Source organism: Spinacia oleracea, chromosome 3, assembly GCF_020520425.1.
Source record: "Spinacia oleracea cultivar Varoflay chromosome 3, BTI_SOV_V1, whole genome shotgun sequence".
In the NCBI taxonomy this organism is placed as follows: Eukaryota; Viridiplantae; Streptophyta; class Magnoliopsida; order Caryophyllales; family Amaranthaceae; genus Spinacia; species Spinacia oleracea.
Genome location: NC_079489.1, coordinates 13010708 through 13021717, shown reverse-complemented (window position 1 = coordinate 13021717; position 11010 = coordinate 13010708). Strand labels below are relative to the sequence as shown.

At 32.9% G+C, this 11010-nt stretch overlaps 1 protein-coding gene across 1 annotated transcript; it reads right to left on the bottom strand.

The window, feature by feature from the left end:
• Positions 1–4564: 4564 nt before the first annotated feature.
• On the bottom strand, positions 4565–5771 carry LOC130469420 (jasmonate-induced protein homolog). The gene is made up of 3 exons (XM_056838732.1): positions 5613–5771; positions 5104–5531; positions 4565–4980 (listed from the first exon to the last, which is right to left on the bottom strand). Exons 2-3 carry the CDS (start codon positions 5503–5505, stop codon positions 4795–4797), a joined length of 588 nt encoding a protein of 195 aa, XP_056694710.1. The 5' UTR covers positions 5506–5531; positions 5613–5771; the 3' UTR covers positions 4565–4794.
• Positions 5772–11010: the final 5239 nt, after the last annotated feature.

Below are 11010 nucleotides of genomic sequence, written 5' to 3'. Positions count from 1 at the left end.
GATTTTTCCGAGAATTTGTAACTCCAATCTGATTTACCGACAAATTTTACTAGATTACTTCTCATTAAAGTTGCGAATTCGTTTCTCCTAGTTATCTGGTGGTTTTTTTTGTTCTAGAATTTGATGTTTGATTGATTCTAGCTTTAAAAATCTGCAATTAAAGTTTTTAGAAGCTTTTTTTTGGCATTTATCTGAAATTAAGGTGCAAGTTGTTTGGTAATTATGGTCATAAATTAGATTAGTTGATTGTAGATGATAATACTATCATTGGAAGAGTTATAATATACAAATTATCGTTTATTTTGTTGTTCTTGTTGTTGTTGTTCAGAGGAATGGAATAGTAAAATAACGCAATTGATAGAATCAATGGTTCTTTTCTTTGACATAATGCAGGAATTCCATGAGGACATGAGGTGTTACATAAAAGAGGCCAGGAGATTACAGTTCAAAGTTGGAATTCAAGTTTCATAAAATGGTTTGGTTAAGTGGTAAAGTTACTTTGTCTGCATTATCCAATTCGTTTTTACTGAAGAGTTTTGTTTTCTGAACTTCCTCCGAGTTAGAAGTCTGCTCTTCCAATCGAGCATTTGATGTTGTTATTCTTTTGTAAATTATGTGTTTCAAAGCATCATATTTGTTATTTTAAATAGCGCGTTTGGCATGTCGTTTATTTAGACTTAATTTCACAAATTTAGACAAGATAATATGAAATATATTGTGTACTTGCTTAGAATTGTTGAATTAGGATGCATATCATATGTTACTAGTCTTTGTGCTAGCTTTGAACTTCTCCGGAGAGTGGGAGACAATTGCCACAACAAATTCAACTCTCCTAACTTGTACATTGAACTTGTACATTGAAGCATTGGATATTCTATTTTAACTAATTATGCTCTGTATTAGGTTCTTACTTCTTAGTTGCGATGACATTTTATAATTTCTGAGATTTGTTTTTACTCATTGAGTAGAAAATAGTTGCTATAGAGCTTCTCTTTGTAGGAATTATCTTCTTATCTATTCTTTTCATGTCATTTATTGTGCACAAAGTGGTGCTTCCATCAGTGTTGTTCCCCTGCTTGACTTTGTAAAGCTCATCCTGTATCTCTTCTATAGTTTATTTTCACTTTCATGAACCACAGTCATGTTGGTGATCGAAATATTTGCCATTTGTTTCCCAGGATTTCATGGATATTGATACTAGCACTCACTTGGATATGCTCCCACTCTAGATGAAGGTGTATTTTACAAATATGTGACTTATTATAGGCCTCCATTTGCATACACACCTCAAATGCTTCTACCTTGTCTTCATTCAAGTTATACTTGAAAAGGTAATTTCTTACTAAAAACACAGAATTTAATGTTTTCATACAATTGTTTCTTGCCTTTTGCTATTAATATTTGGGATAGAACTTGGCATTATAATTCATCCTATAAACTCAAAGGTTCCTGAAACTTATACGTTTTGCATTTCATTCTGTATAAATTGAAGTGAGGGCCAGAGAAGGAAGGGTGGTTAATATCCACATGGTTTCATACTATTGGATATGTATTTCAGTATTGTGCAACCCGATGTCATCTCGTGATTGTGGGTTACAAAGTATTATACCAACAGGTATGTAGCTGTATCTATCATCTTGAGTACTTATTACTATACTTTGTATAATGCTCAAATTTTTTGGGGAAAGTTATCAAGTCCATAAGAAAATCTCTACATCCTTGTTCAAACATACAATTTAAAGTTTATACCTTATGTTATTGTTTTTCAGAGGAATAGAATAGTAAAATAACGCAATTGATAGAATTAAGGGTTCTTTTCTTTGGCACAATGCAGGAAGTTCCATGAGGAGATGAGGACATGAGGTGTTACATAAAAGAGGCCTGGATATTACAATTCAAAGTTGGATATCTAGCTGGTCCTAAACATTTTGTTGCGGCATGCGGAAAAATTCAGAGCCAGGTATAACTATTGAACTTGAAACTGGCTTCCAAACAAGTGATGGGATTTCAAAGTTCAAACTATCAAATTGTTTTTGCATGTCAAATGTCAGGATTTAGAAGTGGGCAAGAATCCTCTGGCTAATTACTGAGTTAATTACCTTGGAACTACATTTGATTTGTTTGTTCCGCTGTTCTAGTGAACTTCAGGTGCCAGCAGCATATCTCAAAAAGCAGGAGTTGCTGCACTTGGAATGGGAAAGGCTGGTGGAGAGGCAGTAGCAACAATGGTCAAAGCATTTAGAAAGAGCAATGGTCAAGCGATTTCTTGATTAAAAGTTTCAGTGGTAATCCTCTCCCTGCATATAAACAACGAGACTCCCTCTCTTGTTCTTTTTCTTCCCCTATCTCTCCCCGCATTAAGAGCCGATCTTATTGACCCACATACTAGTTCACCTGTTTTCTGCTGTTCTAATTCTGTCTTGAAATTTCTTATAGGCCTATATTCAACAGTTAGAGTGTCACAACATGTATGATTTCCATTGACTGATTCCTTTTAACAGTTTGCCCAAACAACAGGTATGATTTCCAAGGCTTCAAATATCAATTGTTGGTGGGTTATTGTTGATTAGGCTTAAAATTTGATGGTGGGTGTACTGCATTTGGTTGTTTCCCTAGTGATTATCCTGGCCAGTTTGATGAGCTTTTTTGAGCCAACCCTTCTAATTTTTAGATGCATTTCCGTTTTCTTTTCGTAGTTGGATTATCATGAAGAAAATATTTCCCGGTGTAGGGAAGATATCGTTTTCTAACTAAATACTCTAATACTCTGCTGTTACTTCTCAGGTTGCTGCGGCTATGTGCTTCCTTGCTGCTGCTATGTGCTTCCTTGCTTCCTACTGGGCTAATGTGCCTCTTTTCTACTATCTGCTACAAACTTTGAATTTTATTTTAATTGTAGTAATCAGATTAAGTGTTGTTATTGTGGTCTTATTTTTTGTGTCTTGGGCATCAAACAATTGATTGTGGTAGTTTTAATCATGGGCCCCTGTAAATTTGGATTTTGTGAAATGAACTTGATGGTACTTTTACAATCTGATGATGGAATTACTATGTATGTAGTAATCATTGATATATATTGATTCATAACTAGCAGGTGCATGAAACTAGAAGGTGCTATAAGAATCAGACTCATGGTCTTTTGCGACGGGGAGTGCCCCTGTCATAGTTAGCTTTTCGCGACGGGAGGTTAGCCCGTCGTGTTTAGCCTTTTGCGACGGGATTTTGCCCTGTCAAAATAGGCTTTTGCGACGGGAATTTTTCCCGTCACAATAAGCTTTTGCGACGGGGTCATGACGGGGTAATCAATTACGACGCCCCCCTTTCATGACGGGATTATGACGGGTAATCCCGTCATAATTGGTTTTTTATGACGGGTTAATGACGGGATTTCCCGTCATAAATAGAACTTTTTTTTGTAGTGTGAGGGGAAAATATGTTGATGTGTTGTCTTTTTCGTGGACATACGCCTCTATTATATTACATTCTAGCTAGATATCTTACACTTCGTAGGTTTTCTAAGTCGTATAGACTAATATCTTATAGGTTATCCTCAACAATTTCCACAACGTCAGTGTAGTAAGATCAAATGCTAACGGTTGTCACCATTAAGTTGATGATGCTCTTACTAAAAGTTTGATGGCAATTTGTCTACACGATACCCAGCCATAAATCTTAACCTTTCGTTAAAGACAAATCTATCTAGTAAAACAAATTCAACTATTTTGTTTTTTCCTGATGAACCCTAATTTCTACAGTTCAGAAATTGGAGAAAATGGAACAAAAAATTTAGGGCTTTACTTTTACCTAGTACGAATTGCAACGAAAATTATAGGAAAAATTATGATTTTTTTTAATTAACACTAGCCTACGAGTTGACGAAGAAGATGAAGAAGCTTGGAGCAGGTAATGTTAAGGAACAGAGCAACAAGGAGGGAGAAAATAATATTTTTTATTTTAGGTTTTCTGTAGGTAGTTAAGGTTGGAGAAAAATTGGAGTGAAAAAATGGTTTTTAAGGGTTACTTGCAGTGCACGTACCGGTCAACGCCGGAGAATTGGATTTGACTGTCGAAAAATGAGTTTTGGTCTCATTCACAACAAAGAATCGGGGTCCCATCTTACAATTTTTTTTAATATAGAGTAAAGGTTATCATCATTCCTTCCTCTCATCTTTTCTCTTTTTAGGGTTTTCAAAAATTAGGTTTTGTAGGGCGAAAATAGCCTAATTTCTTCGGGAATTTAGTTATTTTTGACCCGTTTTCTTCAATTCTGCTTTGTTTTTGTTAAATCTTAATAAAATTATATAGTTTTAATATAGTAAGTAACTCTATGGTGGGTTTGATTGTAGTTAAGGTTCATGTGTTTAGTTTAGTTCATTTGTTTCTTTGGTAAAGCTTTGTACGAGATCAAAAAGGAGGTCAATCTTTCGACTACAATCAGACGAACCAGACGAAAATAATATTTTTCACGTCTTCAACAGATATATAGACCCTCGCCGAAAAAGGCTGTAAGTCACAACGATATAAAAGAGGATATACAAATTGTTTAATATACTGTGTTCGTAGCTATGGTGAAAAAAAGTTTTTATTTGATTCGATTGAAAACAAAAGTAGAAATATTATAAAGGTTTATATAATTAACTAGGGAAAGAAAGATACAATTAGGGCGGTCATTATTCAAGTAGTATAATATAATAATCAATACTAACATGCTTAGGTTGGTAGCATATTAATTATTAATTATTAATTATTAGGAGTGACGACCCGTAATTACGTGCAGGATGGATATTAGGAGTATTACATAGCTCCAAAATTTGCACCAAGAGCAGCAAAACTTCCGCTTGGAGTGAGCTGAGCAGCAATAGTGGTCTGAGTAGCTGGGTCAAAGTAGTTGCTGTAGGCATTTGCTACGTCGAGCTTAGTTTTGATTGTGGTCCAGTTTATGATATCATAGTTAGCGACCGGGCCACACTCAACATACACCTACAACAAATTAAATAGTAGATCGATCGATCTATTAAAATACGGATGAAGTATATATGTACGTGTTAATAGATAACTTAATTAAAAAAAACAAGTATAAGACCGAGATCGATGAATTTATACCCTATTAGGAGTGGTCGTGGAGTTATTGGTGGGTGCAATCCAAGCCAAAAGCCATCCACAAGGAATTCCTTGCTTGTTATTTCCAGAGTAAACTACCGCTCCTTGGGAGCCATTGTTAGGTTGCCCAGCATGGGTGAAGGTACCCGGATTCCCAGAGAAAATACTGACGGGGTATGTGCCACCAATGATACTCCCTGTCCAATCATTAGATTGGTTAAAGTTGATTAGCCCAGTGGTGGCGTTGTTCATGGTGACAACCGCACTGTTTTGAGCCAAACTATGTTTGTTCACAACATTCTTGTCATCAGATTTTCCAATACTCTTTGCCTTCTCTACCATCGCAAGCACAATTTCTTTCTCCTCCTGGTCATTCCTTACAATCGATGCCTGTGCTGAAGCCATTTTCCCTTTACTTGCTACGTAACCTCCTATAACAACAATTAATCAATTACTTAGGCGAAAAATAATAATTGTTATTTTTTTATTATTTGCAAAATTATGGGGTTTACCTTGATAATATGTCTTAAACAAGAGAAGCTTAAGCTTATTGTGTAGTTATTTGTTGTGTGCTTTCCCACCTATGCATACATTGCGTATTTATATACATTCATTTGCCCTAGGTTGATACTTTTTATTTGGTAATCCTTTAGTTACCTTTTCAGATTTTTTTTTATTTCTTAAAGCTACATATTCGTCAATTTTCAATAGTCAATATATCGAAAACTATATTCTTACCGCACCACAAAAAGATAATAAAATGAATGTATACTCAGTGTTGGAAGAATATTTACGTAGCTAAAGATAAAAATTAACTTACGAGTACTAATAAGTAGCTAAAATTAGATACCAATGTCACGTCTCTTCAAATGAGAATAAATGGAGAAATTATTTTGGAATAAAGCAATATTCTACCTCCACTTCTAAATAATTGCACCATTTGAATTCTTTGGTACTATTCAATCATCTTATTTTCACTATATTTATTTATTAATAAAATAAAAACTTTGTGATTCCTTGATACCCAAAGAGCTCAGTGATTGCTATGAAAATAAGCCAATATTTCTCCTAGTTGCCCATCCAAGCTTAAAAACAACCGGATAAAGTAGAGAATCCAATTCTGGATAGAAGGATCCTCATAGTAATTGGAGTGAATACCCAACGATCCACTCAAACAACATTGTAATGTTAAAGGGCACTGGCCAAAAACAAGTTGCGTATCTTTTTTTTAGACAACATGTTTCACACATCAAATTAATTTGTATTCCTTCGGAAACCAGACTTACCTTGGCCGGAGGCTGCCTAATGTTATTTTCCAGAGAAATTTTTTCATTTACACAAAATATTAAGGGACCAGAGTTTATTAAATGTGTCTAATGACACCCTTGAATTGAAGTTATTTTGTAGGACAACACCTATTTAACTCTTAAAATTAAACTTTGTCATGGATTGAAAGTCTAGTAAACTACTTTTTGAAATAGATATAATATTATACTACCTCCGTTTCTCACACTACAAGAATTTGTATCTTTTATGACAACCTAATAACGACGGGTAAAAATCCCGTTGTAAAAGGGGTTTTGCGACGGGGATAACAACCCAACAAAGACGGGAACCACCGTCACAAATGTATTTTACGACGGGTTAACGACGGGATTTTCCATTAACAACGCCCCCTTTTATAACGGGTTCGCGACGAAAAATTCCGTCGTTAATAAACAATTATTGACTGTCAGCCACCTTCTTATTTACTGTACTGTAGTCATCCATTGATTAATTAATTTCACCACATTAAGTGTTTATACTTTATATCCTTAAAAGAATACTAATGTTTTTGGAATTAAAAAGTTTGTGTTGTTCACAACCTATCAAGTATCAAACTTAAACGGTGAGAACAAACCTTCTAGGTATCACTCGTGTTTTCTATCTAACATAACATGTTACAAAACTAGGCTAACAAGCCCTATACAAACTATACACGCACAATATAACCACAAAACTAAAAGATGATTATCATCATTCCTTCCTCTCATCTTTTCTCTTTTTAGGGTTTTCAAAAATTAGGTTTTGTAGGGCGAAAATAGCCTAATTTCTTCAGGAATTTAGTTATTTTTGACCCGTTTTCTTCAATTCTGCTTTGTTTTTGTTAAATCTTAATAAAATTATATAGTTTTAATGTAGTAAGTAACTCTATGGTGGGTTTGATTCTAGTTAAGGTTCATGTGTTTAGTTTAGTTCATTTGTTTCTTTGGTAAAGCTTTGTACGAGATCAAAAAGGAGGTCAATCTTTCGACTACAATCAGACGAACCAGACGAAAATAATATTTTTCACGTCTTCAACAGATATATAGACCCTCGCTGAAAAAGGCTGTAAGTCACAACGATATAAAAGAGGATATACAAATTGTTTAATATACTATGTTCGTAGCTATGGTGAAATATTTTTTTTATTTGATTCGATTGTTATGTAATTGTTAGATTCAAATCTTTATGTAAACGTCATATGACTTTTCATGAATGAATTAATTTAATTATAAAAAATTAAATAAATAAATATATATATATATATATATATATATATATATATATATATATATATATATATATATATATATATATATATATATATATATATATATATATATATATATATATCCTCTAATCTAAATCAAATTGTTTGCTGAATGTTCTTAATTAACAATGATATGAGGTAAAGAAACTTTTTTCTCCCGTATCACAGTTGCCATAATGATATGTCATACGGTGTAGATTGTAGCTGAAACTACAACATAAACTGTGATGAAATTACAAGGAAGAATATTGTCGATTACTCCCTTCGTCTCAGAATAATTGCATCGCTTTTCTTATAAATTTGTCCCGAATTACTACTTGCACCGTTTCTATAAATAATAAATTTTTATTATTATTATATCAACTATCTTATTCACATGTCATTTTGTGGTCTCATGCACTCTCCCCCTACCCCTTACCCCCATTTAAAAAGTTGGCACATATTCTTATCTATATTAAAAAAAATACCCACTATCAATTATGAAGTAGCATTTAATTAAATATTAAGTCAATTACTATGTATTAAACGATGTGTCGGTCAAACCGGTTCAACTATACCGAGACAAAGGGAGTAAGATTTATTAGCTTCATTAACTTTAATGTATATTTTCTTAATATCAAATTTTAAAATTTTTGGTATGGCGTTATCAACTCATGCACGCATAATTTTTTCAATCCCACTTGCATGGACCTGGTCCACGCTATAATTACCGTGGACCAGGGTGTTTTTGTAACTTAATGTGAACCGGATAATCGACGTCTTATATTATAGAAACTATAGGTTCTGTAAAGTAACTATATCTTCAAAATAGTAACTATGAAAAAATAATAATAATATAGTCATTTCGATAAGAATAACTATTTTATCCAAAGAGTAACTATATCATATAGAAAAGTAATTTTAACTGTAAAACAATTACTATAAAAATAAGAATAATTATATATTCATTCTTTTAGACAAAAAAAAGTAAATTATAGAAACTATAGGTTCTTTAAAGTAACTATATATTCAAAATAGTAACTATGAAAATAATAATAATATAGTCATTTCGATAAAAATAATTATTCTATCCAAAGAGTAACTATATCATATAGAAAAGTAGCTTTGGCTGTAAAACAATTACTATATTATAAAATAAATAATATGATATACAGATGTTTTAGAGGTCATATAGTAACCTTTTCTATTATAGTTACTATTGTATATCACATAATTACTGAAATAAAAAAGAGTAACTATATCAAAAGTAACAGTAATTACAACTCCTAAACAGTAATAAAGAAAACATTAACTACTTGGTTAGTTGTTTTAGCTACGACATTCTACGGAGTAATTATTTGCATCTATTAAATAAACCAGGTTAAACTCAAATATTTTTTGAACTAAAAAATACTAATCGACACGTCCACGTCTCTCTTTTCCACCAACACGTCCTCTCCTTCCTCTACCACGTCCTTGGTTTCCATTGTTGTCAAGATTTTCTTCTTCTCTTGCTTTTGTTTCCTTGCAAAATTTATTTTTTACACGACTTCAATTTTGGGTGCATCATCTTTGTATTTCTGAATCAATAATATTTAAACTAAGTTAATGATTTAACATTTAAATATGAAAAAATGACATAGTAACTATGTAAAACATATAGTTTCTATTATGAATCATATAGTAACTCTTAGAATTAACGATGGTAAGATACTCACAGAATTGCAGATATAGTTATTGTTATTGTTATAGTCATATAGTTACTGTCATAATAATATAGTCACTTTTATTACTAATAACATAGAGTATAAAGAAAGAACATAAAAAAAAACATAATGATAACATAGTAACTATTAAAAACATATAATTACTATTATACATGATATAGTATCTCTTAATATTAATGATAGTCATATACGAGCAGGGTTGCGTTATTGTTATGATCATATAGTTAAATTATTGAGTTCATAACATAGTAACTCTTATTACTAATAACATAGAGGACAACAAAGAGGCTGAACATAAAAATAACATTATAATATACATAAAAAACTATACCTAACATATAGTTACTATAATACAAGATATAGTACCTATAAATATTATTGATGGTCATTTAGTCACAGAGTTGCAGACATAGTTGGTGTGATAATAATATAGTAACTCGATCCATAATAGAGTAACTACATCACTAAAAATATAGAATAAACATAAAAAACATGCACATAAAGGGAATAGAATTCAAGATGAGTACCGGCGAAGGACCTTAGTAAAAAAAAGCGCCTAGTAGTTCTTTAGATTGATAGAAAAAAATAAAGGCTTTAGATGGTCCTAAGACCACTTAGAATATAGGCTAATTTTGTTTCAGTGTGTTTTCCTTACTTTCCAAATTAATAAAGGCGTAAGATTTCTCCTAAAAACTTTTATTCTAACACTAAATAAGCACCAAACGTACTTGCAAATACAAAAACAAAAAAAGCGGCCCACTCTAGGCCTAATAAACAAGGCCCACCCGGTCTTGAATCGTGACATCAAAACTCATCAAAAAAAAAAATCCCCAAAATAACACACTATCATATTGCCACAACATGAGGGTCTAACCCATGCAACCCAAAGAAATCAAAAAGGAAATCAAATACAAATGTTGCTCAAGAAAAAAAAAAACTCATAAAAAATAAACACCGCCCCCCACATCGACACGCACCTCAGCCCACTCAAAAAACCTACACAAAGATTTTCATATCTTCCACACACTAACCCTATTCCCAAAACCGTTTCGAGTCACGAATAGAAAAAATTGATCCGGACAAAAATGCGTCTCACGCTAACAGTCAAAAAGCCTCCGAAATAGCGTCAAAATTGATTTTAATGCGAGAAAAAAAAGTAAAACACAAAACAAAGAGAAAAGAAATAAATGCAAGAACATGTGAAGCAAAGCGTCGAAAAAGACCGCCCAGAAATCATTTTCAGCGCCCAGGGCTGGGCGCCGAAATCTTTGACGCCCCAGCCTGGGCGTTGAAACTCTCTGCCTGCCTAATTTTTTCCAGAAGTGCTCGTCATTTTATCCGCACATAACGGAAAAATAACGAACACTTGGGGGGTACAACACGTATTCAGATATGCGTACCAAAAAAAAAAATAGCCGTACAAAAAACAAAAAGAACACATGGAATTTCATGTACAGATACGCGGCTTACAGCAAAAACAGCAGACTAAAATAATGATAATACTTCACTCATTTTACCGATTAAATAATATGTTTCCACCGCAGGGCATATCTATTAAAGTCCGGCATCCTAGAATTTATTCTAGCTAGAACTACACGCGACCTGATTCTAAGTTAAAAATATTTAACAAAG

Excerpts from the sequence above, each read along its gene's own strand:
- LOC130469420 (XM_056838732.1), bottom strand. The coding sequence starts at position 5,505 with ATGGCTTCAGCACAGGCATCGATTGTAAGGAATGACCAGGAGGAGAAA. Across the intron at positions 4,981-5,103 it reads CCACGACCACTCCTAATAGG|GTGTATGTTGAGTGTGGCCC; the intron begins GTATAAATTCAT and ends AATTTGTTGTAG.